The 22,155-nt window shown below is 43.6% G+C and overlaps 5 protein-coding genes across 5 annotated transcripts; 3 read left to right on the top strand and 2 right to left on the bottom strand.

Moving 5' to 3' along the window:
- The first annotated feature begins 4,958 nt into the window (after positions 1-4,958).
- On the top strand, positions 4,959-5,610 carry LOC6544963 (neuropeptide-like 3). Its single transcript, XM_001973194.3, has 2 exons — positions 4,959-5,053; positions 5,117-5,610. The coding sequence occupies exons 1-2, from the start codon at positions 5,042-5,044 to the stop codon at positions 5,456-5,458; spliced, it is 354 nt and encodes a 117-aa protein (XP_001973230.1). The 5' UTR covers positions 4,959-5,041; the 3' UTR covers positions 5,459-5,610.
- A 775-nt stretch (positions 5,611-6,385) lies between these two features.
- Positions 6,386-7,033, bottom strand: LOC6545047 (pupal cuticle protein C1B). The gene is made up of 2 exons (XM_001973193.3): positions 6,928-7,033; positions 6,386-6,860 (listed from the first exon to the last, which is right to left on the bottom strand). The coding sequence occupies exons 1-2, from the start codon at positions 6,937-6,939 to the stop codon at positions 6,483-6,485; spliced, it is 390 nt and encodes a 129-aa protein (XP_001973229.1). The 5' UTR covers positions 6,940-7,033; the 3' UTR covers positions 6,386-6,482.
- A 722-nt stretch (positions 7,034-7,755) lies between these two features.
- On the top strand, positions 7,756-11,257 carry LOC6545045 (cuticle protein). The gene is made up of 3 exons (XM_001973191.3): positions 7,756-8,299; positions 10,559-10,645; positions 10,711-11,257. Exons 1-3 carry the CDS (start codon positions 7,865-7,867, stop codon positions 11,164-11,166), a joined length of 978 nt encoding a protein of 325 aa, XP_001973227.2. The 5' UTR covers positions 7,756-7,864; the 3' UTR covers positions 11,167-11,257.
- A 542-nt stretch (positions 11,258-11,799) lies between these two features.
- Positions 11,800-12,417, bottom strand: LOC6545044. Its single transcript, XM_001973190.3, has 2 exons — positions 12,322-12,417; positions 11,800-12,259 (listed from the first exon to the last, which is right to left on the bottom strand). Exons 1-2 carry the CDS (start codon positions 12,331-12,333, stop codon positions 11,930-11,932), a joined length of 342 nt encoding a protein of 113 aa, XP_001973226.1. The 5' UTR covers positions 12,334-12,417; the 3' UTR covers positions 11,800-11,929.
- A 5,833-nt stretch (positions 12,418-18,250) lies between these two features.
- Positions 18,251-19,114, top strand: LOC6545043 (cuticle protein 64). The gene is made up of 2 exons (XM_001973189.3): positions 18,251-18,345; positions 18,407-19,114. Exons 1-2 carry the CDS (start codon positions 18,334-18,336, stop codon positions 18,782-18,784), a joined length of 390 nt encoding a protein of 129 aa, XP_001973225.1. The 5' UTR covers positions 18,251-18,333; the 3' UTR covers positions 18,785-19,114.
- The last annotated feature ends 3,041 nt before the right edge of the window (positions 19,115-22,155 follow it).

The raw sequence follows: 22,155 nt of genomic DNA, 5'->3' as shown, positions 1-22,155 counted from the left end.
CTGTTTGCCAAGTCTTATAATATTATAATGTCCCAGCGAATGTCGACGTTCTGTTCTCGATGCTCGTCTGCTGCAATTGGTAATTGTAATTGCTGCTGCATCTGCTGCAACTGTATTGCAATTTGAGCTTGCAACTCGCTCTTTCCGTTAGACCGATGAAAAAACTTTTGCAAATTGTCTCTGTATTTCTGAACTTGTATCTAAGTATCTGTGTATATGTCTCTGCATCTGTACAGTAAGTAGCATAATTTATGCCAGTATTACATTTGCCCGCTGCGACCTTGACTACTTGAAGTTTTTGGCCCGCAAATTGCTGTTGGTTTTACACCATAGCATTTTTGTTTCTTGTTTTTTTGTAGTTTTTTGGCTCTCATGTTTTCGTTTCTTGGTCAGCGGAAATTCACACTCGCCAATTTAATTGTTGCACTTTTTGTCGTGGAAATTAGTTGTCTACGTCGATATCTTCTATGCTATCTCTGGGTCTGAGAATGCGCAAAAAACTACCTTTTTTTGCGTGTGTGAGAATCGAGATACTATATATTATATAGTTTGCTGTCGTCATATGCATAGAGCCGCGATTGAAATATCAGCTTTAATAATGTGGGAAAACATATTTAGTTTCAGTTTTTCAACAGTTTCGAAAATGATCCCAAAAGCAATAGCTCTTCGTACCTTCTATTATTTAATTATTATATTACAAAATGACCTTAAAAATCATATGCTTAATAATGCTGATTAGGATGGTTATTGAGAATTATTTTTTAAAATATAATTTCTATAATATGTGCTTTATGTGCTTTTTGAACCATTTACATCTCTGTTAATTATGTACGGTTTTTAAAGTCCCCCAGCTAAAACGTATTTATATTTTTAATAATAGTTTAAGCCCAAAAAATATACACATTAAAACAAATACAAGTTGGTTCATAAAGGCGTTTTCCGAATTGTATGTTAACAAAATTTAACATACTCGAATCAGTTCTCATCTTTATACACCTGTTGTATTGACTGCAGTTGCTCAGCTTCGCTTCAGTCTGCCATCGATTGTGATATTTAAGGCTTCCACTCGCGCCCTGTCATCTCATCGGCTGCAAAGTTCACGAACGGCAGCGGATTCAGCCACAGATTCAGATTCAGATACAACTCCATGGCAAACTAGAACACTTGAGTCGAGAGCACGAGCTCATTAGAATGTCGTTTGGTATTTTGACAGGCAACTCGGACGGCAAGTGCTGAAATGTCAGCGTGCGAGGGTATAATAATCGACATCGGGGGTCTGGCGAATTAATCATGATTTGCATTAAGCGGGGTAAATATTTGCACAACAATTCGCTGGGGTGCCTGGTCAGCACTCCCAAAAAAAATGGGAAAATGGGAAAAATGGAGCCTGAAATTAATTCAATTGCTTGCCTTATCGCGACCAGGAAGCACTGCATCTGCGGCATAAACGGGTTGCAGCGAGTGGCTGTGTTGCAACTTGCAACAGTGTAGTGCTGCAGCACTCCACCCAAATGCCCGATGCAGTTCAGTGGGTTAGTGGGAGCCGCAGTCCGTACTTGTTATCTTCGACTTGGAATCTCGAGTTATTTTCAATGTTATTGCAATTAAATTGTGAACCAACTCAGGCATCCGCTGACGCAGCACTTCCAATCCGAGAACGCCGCTCAATTGATGGACACATCTGACCTTAGCGAGTGGCCAATGGCCAATTGGTCGCTTGGCCACCTGTTAGGAATTCTCGTTGAGTATACGCCAGAGTGGCGGCCAGCAGGCACCTCGGTCTGCGAGTTAGTCGAACGTAATTACTCGAGGGGCCCCCTGGAAATGAAAATGAATTTTATATATTGTGCTGCACGGGGCACCGCTCTACTTGCCGCAGCTGCAACACATTTCTCACCACCGATTGCCATTTGCGTAATGCTCCTTCTGGCCGGAGTTTCCGACTCCATCTGAGTTTCTGAGTGTCCAGCGCTCTGACACCTGAGTGAACTGTGCCAACGGGACAGGTCGTATCAATTTTGGCTGGCCGGGAGTGTTTGGCAACTATATTGCCAACCTAACAGATCGGGCTTGGCCAACAACGCTCTCTTCTGGCCCACAGAAATATTCAATTTGACGTAGCATAATGGTGAACTAATTTTGAGTCATTCAAAGGAGCCTGCACTGCTAACAGACTGCTGTTGTACTTCAGTTTATGGACAAATTAATGGATTTAGTTTTGAATTACCTCTGTGGGCAAAGTCACTGGCGGGCTTTTACTGGCAGGTAATAAATATAACAATTCCGATTTTTATTATGCTTGTTTAAAGAAACATAAGCGTTTAATAAAACTCAAGTATTTGTTATACGCTTAACAAGTTATCGTGAGATCGTGAAAAGTAATTCTCAAATTCGTGTAATCATAAAATGTTTGAGATACCTATCTATTAAGACAAGCTAGGTTTAAGAATATAATTCTTCATATATATAATATTATATATTATGTGTTCCCTTTTTGTTCGAGTTATTTGCTCTTTATTTCCACACCATTTGACTTAATTTCTCAATTGACGTCCAGTAACTACTTCCTCATTTATAACTTCTATACATTATTTACATTATTTCCGTGTGATCTAAGCCGACCTTTCGGCCAGTGACGTGTATAAAAATCACAATAGTACAATGGCCGATCAAAAGTTAATAATAAAAGACTCGGAAACACTGAAAAATATGGCTAATTAAGGTAAGAACAAGACGGAAAGTAATGACGCTTAAAGACTGTCAACAAGTGTTTCTTTACTCCCGAGTAATTGATCTTTAAGCGCGGCTAATTGTTGTTCATTACGTTTAAACCGAGATCAGCTCGAATGCCTCTAATTAAAGGCGAAATTGAGTTTGGTGCTAAGCGGTGGCGATAACAGCGATCGAACCGAGTTTGCCCGGGGAACTGGTTCCCTGTATGATAATTGCCGGCCGTTTCTTAATGTGGTTAGTGCTCTTGCATCCAGTCTTATGCAATGCAATATTAGAAATACTGAAAAGGAGACCAACACAGCCGCAGAACTGTCACTTGCCTGCTGGCCATAAGGAGTACATTACCCCCAGAGCAGTACCACTCGAGATCCCAAGAGAGATACAGACATGTAACACGGAGTTGGCACACACGGCCCGGATATTGCCGAGGAATTTACCAGAAATAGACCCAAATCTATTAAAGGCACTAGAATTTCGGCTAACAAAGCGGCGGAGGTGGAGGAGGAGGAGGGAGTATTGTCGCCGGATCGAAACATTCATTAATCATGCTAAAAATTGCTGACAAATCACCATAACGGCGACAAATACAACTTCAGTCGAACACCATAGAGGTTCACTTGTGTTTGTTACTTGCAGGCAGTGGCGAATGCGGGAAATATTCCGGGGGATCGTTGAAAAAAGTATGTTAGGTGATAACCAAGTTCCCAGTTTGTCAGGCAAACCCCCTTCAACCCACCACTGTCCATGGCGTATGAGTGATCTGCGCGCCTGCGCAATCGCAATCGCAATCGATGTTTGCTTATTACACAAAGCGGAACTCCAGACCAGTCCCGAGTGCGGTTCTATGTGGGATGTGGCTGCGATTGTGGCGGGCATTGGGTCTGCGCCTTCTGGTGCTTTATTGCTGGCCCGTCTAGCTGGCCATTGTTATGCCAGACAATTGCAGGCCGAGATTAGCATAACCTGAAATACAAACGAAAAAAAGGGGTGGAGAAAGGAAGGGAGTGCTGTGCTGCCCAGAGAAATACAGATACAGATACAGATACAGTAAGGCAAAGTACGAGTATATTCGGAGATAAATTCGGCTTAAACATGTATGCTAAATGTAAACTGACACAAAATAGAAATTAAATAAAATTAATTTAATATTTTCAATTTTACTTATTAATGAGGTATGTGAAATGATACATATGCTTACATTGCAAAAAGAAATTATAATTTATATTTTCTTGTAACTACGTACTCACTTCCAAAAGTTAAGAACTTCCCTATATCTAACTCTAAATTCTCTAAATTGCTATTCATCTCCGCACTGAAAGCGAAATTAAGTAAGCATAAAAACCGACTGATTAAATATGAAGAAATTCATTTTCATTTCGTTTCGCGTTCGTTGGCCGACGTGATGGGCAACCAAATTGGCCAGCGAGTTTGCGCACATTCCTTTCCCAACCCGGTGACGATACCAGTGCCATTAGCTCCTCCATTACCACCTCCAATACCTCCGCCTCCGTTGGCCTTCCCCCGCAGACGCAACAGCCGAAGAGGCAAGTCCCCCTGCCCCCGGACCCAAGAGCCAGTTATGTTTTGGCCATGACAGATACACGCAAGTGCGTGTCCATTGAACTTGGACTACTTTGGGCGGGTTTTGGCGGTGGCTGCTGTGCGTGCTGCAGCCAGGGGAAATTTTCACGGTCAACTTCGAGGAGGAAAATGACAAGTGCGAAGCACATTTTCAGCGACACCCGTCTTGGCCTGAAGTGCTGCAAGTGGCGGCTGCTGGCCAACTGGCCGAGGAGGCCAAAAACCCAACGTCTTTGGGCTCAACCCAGTCGGACAGACATTACATTTTGACTGGTTTCTGTTTTTTTGCAACCTAATGGGGTACGATGTCTTAGGTGGGCAGTGGCCACCACACTCGGTCAGTTGGCCATTTGGCCAGTTGCGGAGTAGGGGTGGAGGGGGGTGGGCCGGGGTTTTCTGGCCAAAAGCTGGCCGAAGACAAAGCGAATCAGCTGCTGCAAATGCAAACTCGGCAAACTCCCCGTTGGCGTTATTTTTCAGCTTTTCTTAACGATGCTTGAAGGAGGAAAATAGCAAATGGCAACAAAAAAGAGCATGAAAATTATTATTATTGTATTTTCTGCATTTTAAGATTCGGTTGCACATGGGCTCTGCTCGGGTTTTTGGGCACTATAAAAGCTGCTGCAAATTTGGAGCTAACCACACAAATCGGCGAGGCGTCAACACAGACCAACAGTTCAGTAGTTCAGCCAATAGCTAGCGCACCAGGATCGCAAGGATTAGCAAAATGTACAAGTTGGTGAGTCTACCTTATGGCTAAGTCATATGATTCTGGACCTCATGCAATATTCTCCCCCCAAAGGTGGTGTTCTTCGCTCTGCTCGCCGTCGTGGCTGCCCGTCCGGGATACCTGGAGGCTGGTCCGCTGCTCCACAGCTATGCCGCCCCTGCCATCATCCATGAACCGGCTCTGGCCAAGGTGGGCGCCATCATCAAGACGGTTCCCAGTGCCGTCTCCCACCAGAGCATCAGTCAGGTGCACAGCTCGGCCCACATCATCCAGCCGATTGTGGCTCCTGTGGTGAAGACCTATGCCGCTCCCATCATCAAGACTTATGCTGCTCCTGCCCTCCACACGACCCTCCTCTCGTCTCCGTGGGCCGGACATGGTTGGGCTGGCCATGGTTGGGCTCCCTCCTGGTAAATGTGACGGAGGTCCTGGATGGCATTGCGTGGGCTAGCAACTTTGGCTTATCCTCACCCAGATTGCATGTTTAAACTCTCTACCCTGTTTTGTTTTTCTTCTTTCACATTTCGACTGATGTAAATAAATCCATGTTTCATGCTCAAAATATTCCTGTGCTGCTTCTTAATGGATTCTTTCAGCTACCAGCTTTTTAGAAGTTTAATGAGCAAATTTTCTAACGGCACAACAATTTAATTCAACTAAATGAAAACTTAGTATCAGTGTTTTTTTTAACTCATATTTAGGTAGTTTTTGTCTATTAAAACATGTTTACTTAACAGACATACATTAATTTAAATATTCCCAACAGTTAAATTATGTTTTCAGTACACTCTTTAAAGCCACTAAAATTACTAAAGAACATTCCACACTTCTTACTGGCAAAGGTTTTAAAAAATGTCAAAATATTTCTGGCGTAGCACAAAATAAATTGTGTTTAATAATTTCCAGAGTAGTTGATTAAACTAGTAAGCGCCCAAACATATCGAAAAATTATTACATTTTTATGTTGAGCATACAAGGACTCAAGGATAAGTACTCAACCATTTTGATTACTGGTGCTAACTGTAAATTAACTATAAGCAAGAGAGAACGCCATAGTTGGGTTCCCCGACTATCAGATACCCGTTTCTTAGCTATTCGAAGTAATAACGAGAAATTTCAACATTTGTATGACATATCGAGTAACGGGTATAAAAATGTCTACTAATAGTTCCATGTTTTATATAAAATATTTTCTTCTATTAAAATATTATTAACCTTTAAAACCCAGATAGTCGAGTTAAGCCATACATTCTTGCTAATACAATAATTAAGAAAACCGGAGAAAGTGCTACAGCACATTCCAAGCAAAAAGCAAAACAAATATTAATTTTTAACAATCACATTTACTCGCAATTAAACTCAATTATGTACAATAGGATTCGCTATTTTCTAACCGTCCAGATCGCTGAAATGAGCCTCCAAAGGTGCAGTCTTCCGATTACCAGCTGGAGTTGTAGACAACTGGAGTGGCGGCGGCATAGGAGGTGTGCACCACCGGGGCAGCATAGCTGGTGTGGACAACGGGAGCAGCAGCGTAGGCGGTGTGCACCACTGGAGCAGCTGCAGCATAGCTGACCACCGGAGTGGACTTCACCACCGGGGCCACGATGTCCTCCACCACATGCGAATGGCTGTGCACCACCGACTGGCTCTGGTGGGACACCGATGTGGGAATGCTGCTCACGACAGAACCCACTTTGGCCAGAGAGTGCTCCTGGACAAGGGTTGTGGCAGCTGGAGCGGCATAAACCAGAGGAGACTCATAAAGATGACCGGGACGAGCGACAGCTACGGCGAGGAGAGCAGACAACACCACCTGGACAATTGTAAGAAATAGTTTTATACGATTAGGTGTGATATGATTTATTATTATATTAACTTACCAATTTGAACATGTTTAAGGATTTTTGTTTCTTGGTCTGTGTTGTGCTGCTGAAGCGAACAAGTTGACTGATAATTTGACAACCGCAATTGCCGCCTTATATACGAGTATGGTCAAAAGTGATGTTCATCGCAACCGCAACGCGGCTGCAAAGCGAAAAAGAGTGGTTTAATTAAAACATTTACGAGCAGAGCAGAGGGCAGTCAAACTCAAATGAGTTGTAAAAATCTGCCCTCGCCGGCACAATAAAACATGAGACTTGCAATTGGTCACTTTCAGACCCAAAATCCCAAACCCGTGCGCTCAAAACCCGAAGCCCACAACCCAAAACCCAAAAGCTCACGCACTGCAAGTTGACCCTGACTCACGACCCAAAGTGCAAGTAATGCAGTCGCCGAGGAGTCACAGTCTCCAATGGCAGTCGAGGGTCTAATGGCTGTGAATCGGAGCAATGTTACACAGAAGACATATGGGACGCACTCTGCTGACGATCTATTATGCGGTTTAAAATATTAAAATAGTGCAGGGCCCCGCTTAAAACTTCCAAGTAAATAAAGGTGGTGGTCAAATTAGGGCCGCAGGAAAATAAAATACTTTTCATAGCATATGGTAAATAGATTTCATAAGTGCAGGCCCTATTCCAAATACCTATAATATTTCTCTGTGTAATACGTGTCCGAGTACCGAACAAGTAGTTCGCTTGTCTCCGCTGAGCCGTCCACCGACGCTAATTGCTTATTGATCGTCGGCCAGAATCTGATATGGGTATGATTTCGGGCCGAATTGTGACGCACTTTTGTGAGCCGGAAGGTCAAAGCCAAGTGGCTGCTGTATAAAAAGATAGATGCAGCCGGGCAAACGGCAACAGTTCTCGCAAGAAACTCAAACCGATCACTCCTAATTGTAAACAGTCAATACAGACCTAACCCATTTCCAAAATGTTCAAGTTGGTGGTATTGTCTGCTCTGCTCGCCGTAGCCGCTGCCCGTCCCGGTCACCTGTTGGAGTCCTCCCCGCTGGTCTACGCCGCCCCAGCAGCGACGACCATCGTCCAGGAGCCCGTTCTGGCCAAGGTGGGAGCCGTGGTCAAGAGCGTGCCCACCGCCGTGAGCCACCAGAGCCAGTCGGTGGTGCACAGCCACGCACACGTGGTTGAGGACGTCGTTGCTCCGGTGGTGAAGTCCACTCCGGTGGTCAGCTATGCTGCTGCCGCCCCCGTGGTTCACACCTCCTATGCCGCCGCTCCCGTGGTTCACACCTCCTATGCCGCTGCTCCCGTTGTCCACACCTCCTACGCCGCCGCCTCTCCCGTTCTGGCCACATCCTACGCCCAAGTGGCCGCCTCCTCGCCGCTGACCTACACCGCCACTGGTGTGTGGTAAATCCATGGACAGGCCCACTCCCACTCCTACTCCTCCAACTGCTGACAGGTGACTAGGATGCGTGTGCATCGCTGGACGGTTTTGTGATACGATTTTTAAATAAATAAATGTTTTGCTTTGAAACGTGTAAGTTGTTTCTTCTCCCTCCACGTCATTAATCTTCCTCAAGAGTTAGTAACTATAAGTTACTATTATAATCCTCAAATCTATCTAAACGAAAGAATATAATTTTAATAATAGATGAAACGTATATTTGGAGGTATTCATGCGGAAGAACACATACACATTTGAGCTAAAAATGAGCTACTTATTGCAAAAGTCAACGTTCTGAAAAAATATTTAATATATTTCGCTTCTCAGTCACTTTGCCCAGAAATTCAAAATGTTAGGCGAACTGCTGGCATTTTGACGTAAATTTAGACTTTTGTTTCACATTCTGCGGCGCGTGTGGACTCGGTATAAACTCGCTTGGCTTACTAAAAGTCCTGGTTCAATGCCCTGTGTCACGTATCTACTTACCTCCTGCTGCACCTGTGTCTTGGGTAAATATTGGACACCCATATGTCCGGAACACGCCACAAATGTGTGTGAGAATTGGTTGGGTGACAACATGGGCATCCCGCAGTTCGGAAATGGCTGACTTTGCCGCGCAGTGACCTCGACGAGCCATTAGGCAATATCAAGGTTACTTCTGAAACTTCTGATATTGTACCTGAATAACATGTATTAACTTCCATGATTTAGTTGTATTTGATAATATGGCTAAAACTCATTTTAAGTGACTGTTTTAAAGTGAAAACAATGTATTAATTAAAGTGTTTGCTGCGGAAGTGTGAAACCAGGGGAATCTCCACCTTTGCTTTGTCAGCCAAATCAGCAAGGGGTTGCAAGAGCTTTGATAGTAATCCTCCCAAGCCGCGGTCCAACTCTGTCGTGCTTATGTCCCTTCTGACTATTTCGTGGCGGCCATAAAGATTTCCGTTGGTGCAGTGGAAGCACAGAACGAGAAACACCAATATCTAGACAAAACTCCATTTCACTTAGGACTTTTATAAATACTTTCAATGTTCTCTTACCGCTTTCGACCTGAAATCCATTTGTGGTGTTAACAAAGGCGGCTCCAATGCAATAACTGGTGCATTTTCAAAGTCCTACGCATTTATATACCAAATTCTGTTCAATTCTCGGGACGACTGTTCTGGATGCACAGGTGCACTCGCAATTTTTTGGAGTAGAAAAATAAACACAGACTGCGTTTTCTTAAAGGAAAACTACACTTCTGTGGTCGGATTTTGCTTAAAGTGATCAACAAAAGTATACTTTTATATTTTATGCAATTTCCTTTCCTTTCTATACGGTGCATATATGGCAAAAAAATAATAAAATCCAAACATTTTTCAAAGGTGTGGGTGTCGCCGTTGTGAGCGTTAGACTTTATAGTGTTTATACTTTATTGTGTTGGAAACGTTGCCAATTACTTAATTTTCAACGATTATAGTATACCCTTTACCTCTACAGGTAGAGAGTATAGCTTTCTTGTTTTTTAAGGAAACTGCAAGTACAGAAAGCCCAGAATCAAATACCAAGTCAAATCAAATTGGAATATACATAAGTGTGCAGTGATTTTTTTTAACAATCCTAAGATTTTCCTAAGGCTTACCAAAGCTGACCAAAATGACCTAAAAGGAATTGAAAAATGTGCGAAAAAGTTAAAATATATTAATTCCATTGATTTAGTTAATGTGGATTGGTTGAATGAACACTTCCCACGAAAATCATAGCCAATTCTTGGAATTTTTAGGTAAAGCAACTAAACCAAGCAAAAGTGTTTTTACGTCATAATGCACTCGGCCTTGAATTGGGTCGGAAGCGATTCCGATTGGCTCGCAATTAGAAGTAATCTCGGACCCTTGGTGCTCCCTCCTCACCAGAAATCGATCTTCAGGTGAGTACGTGCGACTAATGAGCTCCGAGTTGTGAAATGAAATCAAGAGTGGGTATGGCAAACAAGTGCGAGGCCGAAAATAAGTGAAGTAATGAGTGGGAAAGGGGAGCTCGGAGGAGAAGGTGAGCCGAACAGAAATTGGCCACGAATAATAATCTGGTTTATGGCCAAGACCCGGGACAGGCGGCCAGAATCCGTTCAGGCACGTTCGACTTATGGCTTATTGTATCCGCCTCAATGGACAAAAGCCGGCGAAGTGCGTGTGTGTGTAAAATGTGAAGTTCATGTATAAAAGACGTTGACAGTCCCTCAGCTCAACACATTCGAAGTCTGTCTCCCAATCCAGCGACACCAGTCGAAGAAGCCAACTCCACACCAAAATGTTCAAGCTGGTAAGGACCGGAGGGATCCCCACCTGGAACTTTTTTGGATTACCAACTCTTGTTACCTTTTCCAGTTCGTTCTCGCTGCTCTTCTGGCCGTGGCCGCCGCCAAGCCCGGTCACCTGGCTGCTGCTCCTCTGGTCTACAGCGCTCCCGCCACCACCACCGTCGTCCAGGAGCCCGTTCTGGCCAAAGTGGGTGCCGTGGTGAAGAGTGTGCCCACCGCCGTGTCCCACCAGAGCCTGACCCAGGTGCACAGCACCCCCGTGGTGGAAGATGTGGTCGCCCCCGTGGTCAAGACCACCGCTGTCCACTCCGCTCCCGTGTTGGCCGCCGCTCCCATTGTGAAGACGGTGGCTCCCGTCGCCTACTCCGCTCCTCTGGCCTACTCCGCCCCCGTGGCCTACTCCTCGTACGCCGCTCCTCTGACCTATTCCGCACCCGTGGCCTACTCCGCGCCCCTCTCCTACGCCGCCCCCGCCCCCCTGCTGCACCACGCCCCCCTCACCTACGCCGCTGGTGCCTGGTAATGTGGTGAGGATCGAAAGAGTCTGAACTGTGCCTTACTAGTGGAAAAAACCGAAAGCGAAAAAATAATAAATTAAATGTGAAGACCAAACAGTTACTGTGTGTTTCTCAAAATATGGGGATCTATAAAATAATTCTGGAATTTACAAAGAAACGTTCTTAAAAGTGTAGAGTTTTAATCAAACTGTTTCCTAAATATCTGAATGCTTTCAAAACAAAATTGAATTCATTTGAATTACAATACCTTTTTTTAAATGAATAATTTTTTAAGCAAGACAACAAAATTCCAAAAAAAAACCTTTTGAATTTACCAAAGCTTAGTTGAATAAAGATTTTATCATTGTCCCAGTAAATACGTGTTTTAATTATTGAATTATAAATTAAAGTAACCCCTAATCAATCAAATTGGGTAGTGATTTAGTCCCCTAGCGTTACTAAAATGTGATTTTGAAGGTACAGCCTGAATTCATTACTCCCACAGTCATTATTCATAATTATTTTGCGACGAAAACCAGAGTGTTCCTATATTGCTTATATATTCCAAGGCTAGCAGACATTACTGCATTTTCATGTTGCTTTTCACTAAAACTATGTTCAGTACTACTAATACGAACTAAGCCAATGTGTGAAATATATTACCTTGTGTTGATTGTTTATTTGTCGCATATTTGGTTTAAATGGAAATTTGCAAATCAGAGGAGGTAATATGTTACACATATCCAAAAATGAGATTTTCTGAGGAAAGCGGTTTCTAATTTCGCTGTTCTACTTCAGGTAAATGCTGGGGTAACTTGCTCCTCCCCAGATGCCCGGCTCGTACCATCCCGCACTGCTGCCAGCGTATCCAAGTGGAGCATACGAGATCGAAGTAGTTGGAGCATAGGCTGCCTTCAGGATGGGCGTGTGATCCACGATGGGACGCCAGTAGGGACGCTTCTCGTGCACCACCGTGGAACTCTGGTGGGACACGGCGGCTGGAAGGGCGAAACTCTCGTATCCCAGCACAGTGGGTGCATATTCCACGTGCTCAAAGCTGGGCAAATAGCTGGGGCGAGCCTGGACCAGGACAGCCAACAGTCCGCACAAAAGGAACGCCTAGGGAGAATAGAATTCGCTGTAGGCAGTACTTAATGATATGTGATATAAGGGAAACTCACTACTTTGAACATCTTCGCTGGGGAAACTCTGCAACAATGTTTGGCAGTTGAAGAAGTCACTCTGGTTTTATACACCCCGACCAAGGGAATTGGCTTCTTTACGTTAGAATTGGCACAAACAATCGAGCCATCATATAAATTTAGTTTGTCGTGTTTTTTTTGTTTTGCTATGCTTGTGTTTTTTGTTGCGTTTTCCTCAAGCCAATTCCCAGACCCAGATGGCTCATTAGTGACCCATTTGGGCGTAACTGAGCGAGCGGCTTTGGTCGAGGCGAGGCTAAAACTGTGGCTGAAAGCCGAATAGGTAAATAGGCAAATAAACAAGCCACCCACCAGTGATACCTGTTGCAGCACCCACACCCATTAAATTCACTCCCAACTCCTGGCTATTTCTTCTACTTGACTGGCACGCAGATGTGGGACAGCGTTCCAACCATAAGCCATTAGCATAACCAACAGCCGAACTGTTTTTTCCTGGCTGACTGAATTTTCCCGACTATTTTTGGGTGCCACCAACGCAAATCGTACGCCAAACACCATATGTCGCCTATACTTCCCTAACTTTGCTTATAATTAACCATACACGCCAAGACTCCCAGCCCATTTGCCCATTTGACCTTGGCTCTAATTTAATTAAGAAGAAAAACCGAGGCAGAAATATAAAAAAAGATACCCACAATGGGCTTTTTCAGAAGCGAGATACATAACAAGACGCTGACAGGCCCCGAAACGATACAATCATTGGCCAAGTTGCTCTTATTGTTGGCCACTGCTACTGCAGAATGCCATTGTTACCGGATTCGGTTCACTTTGGCCTCTGTGCACGCAGGCATTTTGGTCCGGTGGAGCAGCAGCTTGTGGTGTAAATCACTGGTTCGTTTAGCAGTAGTTGGCACAAATCTTTGACTGGCACTTACCGCCGGGTGTAATATTGCTCTCTGCAGAAATAAAAGCAAGAAACAAATAAATATGTTAAAAAGGTAACATAATGGCTACGGCTCAGAGAGCAATTCTTTTGTTTAGAGTCAGATAAATGTAGTATCGTTTGGAAAAATAGTTGTATACTTTTGAGCAGCCATCTTAAAGTGAAGCTTAGTTTTAAGCTTTGCTTAACTTATAGCAGCTTTGTCTTTTGTTTAACCCATGATTGCGCTAGGCACTTATTTAACCACATATGTGACTATGCTGCTCCTGGCCAAACGCAAGAAAAAACGGAATTTCTTGCCACCAATTAGAAGAGGCCAAAGTACCAACAAATATTTTAATCAATTTACTTAATGCCTTTAATTCGTACCAAGTTGGTAATGTCTTGTGGCCTAATCCTATTAGGAAGTGAAGAATCTTAACTTCGGTTAATCCACTTTTCCAAAAAAATTTTTTCCAAAAGTAATTGGAATTTTGACAAATGCACAAGAGTTTCTAATAGAAGTTGACTGTGTCCACTGGGACCGGCTCGAATTCAACTCGAACTCAACAGCATTTGTATTTGTATCTTTTGGGCTGTCAGCATGAAACATGCAACTTAATTAGCTGCAGTAAGCAATGCCCAGTCTGAGATTTTTGTTGTAATTATTGGTACAAAGTAGCAACACCCTGAGCTGGCCTTATCTGCCCGTTATCGGCGCGACTCAGCTTGGCCTGGCTAAAAGCAGCATTGAAAATCGTTCATACGCCATGTAATTAGATTTGTAATGGCCACATCCGCCTCTAGGCCCAAACGTTTGGCCAATGCCTGGCTAGGCCAGTTCTTGCACCGCCTTTGGGATTTGCTGTCAGCGTGTTTTTGGTTGTTGCGGGGCGTGTGATCTGCATTGTCTTATTAATTTTAATGACTGAATTATACAAAACTAGACGCACAAGCAACTTTTTGCCGGTTGCAGCTTGGCAAACACTAGAGCGTCAACCACTTCCTTGATTACACAGAGTATTTGGAGTCGCGTTGAGCGGAGTTCGTTTGTCTGCAGTTGTTGTTCTCCAATCGAATTCGTTTTGGTGTTGTTTTCTTGTACGTATTTCGTTTTTCTATATAATTTACGTACATGAATTTAATGTGCTAGCTGTGGCTATCATTAAGTCTAATTGACTTTTTATCGCTTATGGTGTTCTCAGTTCATTGTTGCTTATGCTTGTGAGAAAACCAAAGCAGAGTGAACTTGATCAGCAAAATTGGTAGTTCATAGAGCGGCACCTAGGGATGGGTAAATGTGTTTCGAGTTCAAAATTATGAACTGCAATGATAACTTAAAGAGTATTTAATTTGACTGTACTTAACAATATTGCACAAACTGAAGACTGGAGACAGAAAGCCCGGAACAGTACGATGACGCCCGAACAGGGACCTTAGTCCTGATAATCCCTGCCCGGGCGCCAGTTAATCTTTCGGGAAAGATTCGTGATTGGCTAGACTGCCACCTCTAACTCAGATACAGATACTGCCCTCACAGGTGTGCAATCATGCTTGGATCTCGCCCAGTAATTTGATTTCAGCACAAGTTCAGGGTGAGTGACTACACAAGTCACCGAATTGCTCTAGAACAATCTAAGATCGTACAGCAATAAGCGGCAGCAAAAGTGAAAGTCAAATTAGATGCATTGGAACCTACTGGATTTGTACAACAATGGGAATAAAATCGGGGAGATAGGGGGAATGCGCAGTACGCACCCACACGAGAACTAAATTCAATTAAAAAACACTAATCGAGTAAGGAATTATTTCGGACAGCCCCTCGCATAAATCTCTCAACTGGGAGTCAAACGATTTGCAAACAATTTGGCGACACACAAATTTAATTTACGAGCGTCAAAAGGGGCGTGAGTTGTTCGCCGTGTTGTTGTCTTTTCAGTTGTTATGGTGCAACTCAAATCGGAGACACGGCTCCGATTTAACTACTTAATTATGAAGCAGATTTCGGTCTATTTGCATTGACGGCCAGAAAGCGAACACTCAGTGAAGCTGTCAAATGATCTGTGACCAAAATAGTTTTAGCATGCAGCAGGCTGATCAAAATAACAAAATTAGCTACAAAAACAAACGCTTTACGTGCCATGAGCCACATTGCGCCATGTCCCCGTACAAAAAGAACTCCAAAGCAAAATGAAACCAACTTTGCAAATGATAATTGTTGGCCCAACCTCGTGGCGGAGTCGAAGGTAAAACAGCTCTGGCATAAAACAGTAGCCAAGGAAGGGTGGAAATGGGGGGAGACTGGGGTTTATCCACCTTAGTTCACTTCAATTCCATAAATGAAAACACAGATCCACGTTGCCCAGTGTGTTTTTCTAGAGCTTTTCACAGCGGTGTCTGCCTGACATTTGCTTTATTGAAGGTGGAAAAACAGAGCGTTGATTGGTACCCTAGAAACATAATCACGGCATGGTATTTCAGACTCATTAAAAAATGGCAACTCGTAATAGTCTTGCTACGAAACGATTTTCGGAATGTAAGGAAGCTATATTTATTCTGGAAAGATATGCTTTGATTCGAAGATTTATATATAAAGCGAAGTCTAGTACTTTTTATAAATTAAATATAATGAATAATTTTATATTTAGATTTAAGGTATGCCTTTACATATGTGAACTAATTTGAAATAAGTATATGAAGGTTAAGTCCAGCTTTATTTCTAAGGCAGGGTAATTCCAGGGTAATTAGCTATACACAAATACGATTTTGCCAGCCATTGTTACAGTTTCGCACTTGGCTGTTGTCGCTATTCCTCTTGGTATTAATCATTATAAAACGAATAATGGCCGGGTTTTGCTGTACACATTGTAATGTGCACGACATTGTGACAAAGGCTGGGGTAAGCACGGCCTTGACCGAGTGGCGTCCAACATGTGGTATACTTAATACTTAATTGGCCACACTCGAGTCACAGCCAGCGATCCGCAGATGGGAGTCAGCTATGCAAATTGGCCTCCGCCAAACCGACAATTATGCAAAACTATAACAAATTAAATAATAACTCTTTGCGGTCACTGCTGGTCTAATCAAATGCATGTAAGCCGAACTAATCACCTCTGCTCCATTTGCGAACTCCAGACCCCCGACTTGGGAAAACTTGGGAAATTTCCTTAGCCAGAATGGGGTACACAAATTTCAGGTCCGACTATTTCCCCAGAAAAATCGCATAAATCACGAAAGGAAAAAATATTGAGCTGAGCCACGAGTTGAGTTGGAAAATTGACGGCTTTTAATTTCGACTTTTGAATGATTTGTTGGCAATCAAGGTATTTTGGGCGTCGCTTGGGAAATGCGAATCTGAATCAAAATCAAATGCATGCATTAGATGGACGTTGCTCAATGGCCAGCAGACAAACAGAGTGCAATTGGGAGGCCATTAAAATGCAATTACAGGCCAACAGGGTTTGGTGGTCAGCTGCAATCGGAACCAGCACCAAACCAAAAACCAAAAACCAAAACCACCGAGTGGGTGGCATTTTTGGTTTTGTGGCTGCGGATCGATAGATAGACACGCAATTTGGCATCCTGTTTGGTGTCAATCAACCGCCTTCGATTGCGATTTATGCGACAATTTGGTTAGCATTTGCATAACGCCACGGGTCGAAATCACGAGGTGTTGGCTTTGGTGAAGGGTTCGGCTTAGTTTTAGACTTGACTTGCTCTAAGCCCCGTTGACATGCAGATTGTCCATTTGGGGTCCAATCAGCAACGATGCCCAGGGTCGCGGAGTCGAAGAATTGTCGCCAGCGTAGTTTTTTATTGATTTATGATTCATAAACTTTAAGACGGCCTTTGTTCGCACTGGGAGAATTTCGAATTTCATAAAACTCTTCGATACTAATCAGCGATTCAAGGCCCAAAACAAGCAGTTTGCAATGCTTTTCGAGCCTCGTGTTCTGACTGATCTTGTGATATGATTTCAAAGCTGTCTTGAAATTAAGCATGGCTATTAGGAAATCTGGCAGGCCATTCGAATGCGCAAATATGATTTACCTCTGTTTCCAATTGACTCCGCTCCTTCCACCCAAGTTACGCATACGCCATGTGTGCGATAACAAATCAGTTCAATATTAATGCATGCAAAATATAGGCGAACCAGCTGCCGTCCAGCAGCCACCAAAATGACCAACTGCACCAATCTCCACTCTGTGTTTGTCAGTTATTAAAGTGAGTAATTTTTCATGGACCACTTGAGTTTATTTGCTGCGTGGAGAGGCAGCTCCGATTGATCATTTGCATCTGGACAACAACATTTTCCACACCTACGGATCTCTATATCTCTAATGAGCTGTCAGTCAGTCAGTCAACTGATTGGTAATAAAGTGCGTGTTTTCGGCTTTAGAAAGGATTTAGACAGATATGCTTAATAGGCTTGCAGGCTTTTCTTTGGTAAATCGGAGAGTGCCTTTAAACAGAGAAATATGAAGACATGAAATCAAACATGAATTGTATTTAGTTGGCTAATTGCGATTTTTACCTTACTTATATATGCATGAGCAAAAATGTTATTACAAAAATAATTGCCAATAAATTAATGTGCACTTTCAAAGGAAGTGCACTTAATAGCCAATTTAGATCTCAGGAATAATGGCAAAATAACTCATAGACAAAACTAGGTTTAGCAGTAGAATTTTCTCAGCTGGAAACCCCCAGAAGACAATTGTTCATTTCCACGCCGAAATGAATGGAAATATAAAAGTTTCCGTTAGAGCAAGACTTGCCGACAACAGCTGACAAAAAATACAAATTGAATTAAATGCCCATGGTGGTTCTCCATGGAAATCTCGGGGATTCGGTGGCTCACATCTGAGCCAAAACCGCCGCGTGACTGATCTCTTTCGCGATCTGCTGGTCGGCAAATGCACAAAGCTTCGGCTCTCGGCCGTCGAAAGGGGCGTGTTTGCTCTCCCTCTCCGCCGCTCTTTGGGCCAAGATTTGTCAGAATATTTCTCATGTTGCGAGTATAAATAACAGGGCTACTTGAGACGTCTAAGCATAACACATTCAGCTCTTCGGTCAAGAAGTCCAAGCAACACAAAACCAGCAAAATGTTCAAACTGGTAAGTTCGGGATTAAAGGATACCCCTCATATGGAGTCAACAAAGCGGTTTCTCTCCACAGATTGCCCTCGTATCTGCCCTGTGCGCCGTGGCCAATGCCGGAGTGATCTCGCCCTACAGCCATGGATACGGACTGGGATACGGAGCTGCCTTGGCTCCGGCTTATGCCGCCCCGGCCCTGATCTCGCACGCTCCGATCATCAAGAGCTACGCCGCCCCCATTGTGGCCCATCCGGTGGCCACCTCCTACGCCAACACCTACAAGGTGGCCACCAAGGCCATCCCCGTGGTCCATGCCGCTCCCCTGGTGCACGCCGCTCCTCTGGTCCATGCCGTGCCTGCTCTGCACTCCACCTCCACCTACCACGGATCCTATGGCGGCTACGGTGGCTACGGTCTGGGATACTCCGGCTACGGACACGGAGCTTACCTGCACTAAGGACCTGGATGTCGGAAAGGATACCAGCCAACGATGACGACCCCGATTGAACATTCAGCGGATAATTCGCATTTTGCTGCCGTCAAAGTGTTGAGTTTGCTTTTCGTAGTCAGAGGCGGAAATACAAATTGTGTACAAAAATCCTCAAAACCCAGACATCCACTTGGAGACAGAGACATCTAGATAACTAAGGACAACTAATGGGAGGCGGCGAGAGCGAGGGAGATTGACGAAGGATCAAGTTTCGTTGATTTTGTTATTATGGTGCAACTCCATGCACTGTGGCTTCAATACTTTCTGTAAATAAACGATAAATGACTCTTAAACGAATATGATTGCAGTGTTTTTTCTTTATGAAAATTTAAATCTTTTTATAAATTTATTAATTCTGTTCTTAAAATGTTCGATTCAAATATCCATGAATTAACCTTTTGGGAATGTGCCTCGTAACACAAAACTTCCATTAACCTTCACGATGCATAAAATGTTAAAAAATGAATTTTTCAATATGATTATTAAAATTTAAAATCAGGGTTAATTTTATTTTTTTGTATTAGGGTAAAAATTAATTTTATTTCTCAATAAAATGTTCTTTTAAATGATTTATTGATGGGGCAACCGTCTATTTATCGAGTGTGGAATGAATTCTAAGTTGAGCGTGAAGTGCTCAGTACTTTTCGCATTTATAAGGATTCCAGATAGTGTTGCTGTTTCGCAGGCATGGCTATTTTACACCAAACTGCTTGTTCAGTTTTCCAGCACCCAGTTGCGAACTCACCCCAACCATCCCCTCCATCAAGATTGCCATTCAGCATTCAATTGCACTTCAAATTAATTTTACTTGAGCAACTTGCTCGATTCATATCGACTCCGGTCGGGTGTTTTAAAAATTGGAAGGAAAAAACAAAATACCGAAAAAATTGTTTTATTGCAACGCCTTGCCCAGCCCCAGCCCCAGCCACCGGCCCACTCTCCCCGCACCCCCTGGCAATTATCATTGCGGGGAAACGAAAGACTCAAGCGACAAACGCGTGCGCCTGTCAACAGGTTGACCAGTGAAAAGTGCGTTGAAATATCTTTTTATTAATGCCTGGCCAACTGTCGCAGCTAAATGCTTTTCGCCCAGTTTCGCAAATGAAAAATGGGAGCACATCAAGAGTTGCTGAGAAGTGAATTGAGTCACTTAATTACCTTTTTAGCCGGCCAGCTGATCCTGGACCGAAAATACCAACTATAATTCATGCGAAAATTGAAAAGTCGTGTATTGCTTTTTGCCGGCGGCGTAATGGAAATCAATTTGCGATTTTACCTAATAAATGTTATTTCGCCGAGTGAAAATCATAAGACGATGGGTGGGGTTGCTAAATATAATTCATATCGCCCATAACAATAATCCATTGTTGGCAGCTCTTCGACCTTGACAGCCGTACAACTCAATTGTGCCCAGCTACAAGTTTAATTTGCCTCAGTTCAGCTTGGCATAATTTATGTCCCCCTGCTCATAACCCATGTCGTAGTATAGGCTTATAGCTTATAAAGACAGCATTACCGTTAGCTAGTCAAGCGATAATTCGGCAAACAACCTTCGAACGAACGGATTTGCAGACAAAGGTGGGCCACAACTTCTGCTTCCTACACCTCCCAGGCCACTGAATATTCATTCGAGCTCGTCGGTTGACACTAAGTGGATGCATTTTGAGGCAGGTGCTCTCTTGGCACAGTTGCAGCTCTCACAAGGGATTCCCACAACCTCGCAAATGCAGCACACCTGTTGTTTAACGCCGCTCTTCAGAATGAGTGGAAGTCTTACAAGCTTACCTCTTGGTTTCCCCCTCCCATTGAGCATATCTGCTTAGCCCGAGAGTATGCTAATTGAATTATTCAAGTGGAACTGGCGTTACTCGTGCTCTAAATTATTAACAAGTCAGTGATTCAAGGCAGGGCAAGGACCTCTTCCAGGATGCGAGAGCCAAAGTCCAAGCCCTCGGGCAGTGCAATTAAAACTGCATTGAAACGAGAATCTCTGTGCTCAGTTACGATTTCGAGCATGGATAATTAATTTCAAAGGGCCAAGCTGTTTTCCGGGAAAACTGCACACGTTTTCATCTGGCCTTGGCCAGGAGGACATTGATCAGATGACCAGTTGCAAGCAAAAGCCACCCTCACACCCACACTCAACCATCGCCAGCAGTAACTTGATTGTTATTTGTGAAATGGATTTGTAGACGATAATTAAATGCAGCTCTTGTCATGGAAGTCCTTGCACTGAGTTCATCGACTGACCTCACTGCGTATCAGCACTGAGGAGGGATATCAACTTGAATAAACATAATGAGGGGGCCACATTGAAATTCAAATACGATTTCAATCTTGGGAACGCGTGTGCATATTCTAACTTGATGAGGGAAAAGAATTCCATGATTTGGTATACATTCAACGAAAACCATTTGAATAATATTTGTAGCATATCTTCCAGCCAATATGCACACAGTATGCGCAATCAATTGAATGAATCAAATCAGCTGAAACTTCAATAGCTTGCAACAAAGTATTTTTTAGGGGGCAAATTCGCACTCGTTGTTGGCAAACACGTGCAACGATTTAGCACGCATTACATTACAATGCGGCTCCATTTCAAGAGCACCTGTTGTCATCGGCGGCGGAAAATGTGTGGAAAATTTGTGGAAAATCTGTGTAGAAAATGGGGGAAATCGCGGAGCAACCACTTCAGGAGCAGAATCAGCTCAAGTGCTGGGCGTGTGCTCCACTTGAAGCGCGAAGGGAAAAACGTGCGTGGAAATTCCCGCATTTGTGCCCTCTTTTCGGTTCAGCGAAGGTGAACATATCGATTTCTGATTTAGCCACTTTGTTATGCTAATTTCTCCGGCTTTCCCGCCCTCGAATTTCCCCTGTTTTCTGCGTCCTGTACTGACAATTTCGATGAGCGCGTGTCGCGCATTTGGCAGCCCAATTTAATTGGCCACCCGTGCGGGAATTTCGCCTGTTTACGACAGACTCTGGAGCAGATTTTATGGTAGCAGTTCCTTGCACACGTTTGCCCACTTTCGGGCGACTTGGAGGCGATGCGAGAGACGCGGCCAACTTTTGGGCTTTTCCACGGCTAATTGAGAGCTTCGAAAATGGCTTTGTTGGCGGCGGTAATAAATCGACTTTTAACTGGCGTGTGATATTTTGGCATTTATATTTCGGCAACGGCCATCAATCAGAGTCATAAGGTATAAAAAGGTGCCTGGAACGTGATCGCAATGGGTTTCTTGCAGCTCTTGCCACTTGGTTGTTTTTGGCGTATTTTGTTATTTTTTTTTGCAGCTGGTGGCGGCAGTAAAAGTTGCTGCAGTGGAGCGCGTGCA

The sequence above is a fragment of the Drosophila erecta genome, unplaced genomic scaffold, assembly GCF_003286155.1.
Source record: "Drosophila erecta strain 14021-0224.00,06,07 unplaced genomic scaffold, DereRS2 tig00000021-arrow-pilon, whole genome shotgun sequence".
Lineage (NCBI taxonomy): Eukaryota > Metazoa > Arthropoda > Insecta > Diptera > Drosophilidae > Drosophila > Drosophila erecta.
This window is presented reverse-complemented; position numbering and strand designations above follow the sequence as displayed.

Bases quoted from the DNA above. Each gene is read 5' to 3' on its own strand.
- LOC6545045 (XM_001973191.3), top strand. From the start codon at position 7,865: ATGTTCAAGTTGGTGGTATTGTCTGCTCTGCTCGCCGTAGCCGCTGCC. The intron at 8,300-10,558 runs GTGTGGTAAATC...AGACGTTGACAG, and splicing joins TGACCTACACCGCCACTGGT to TCCCTCAGCTCAACACATTC. The intron at 10,646-10,710 runs GTAAGGACCGGA...TACCTTTTCCAG, and splicing joins ACACCAAAATGTTCAAGCTG to TTCGTTCTCGCTGCTCTTCT.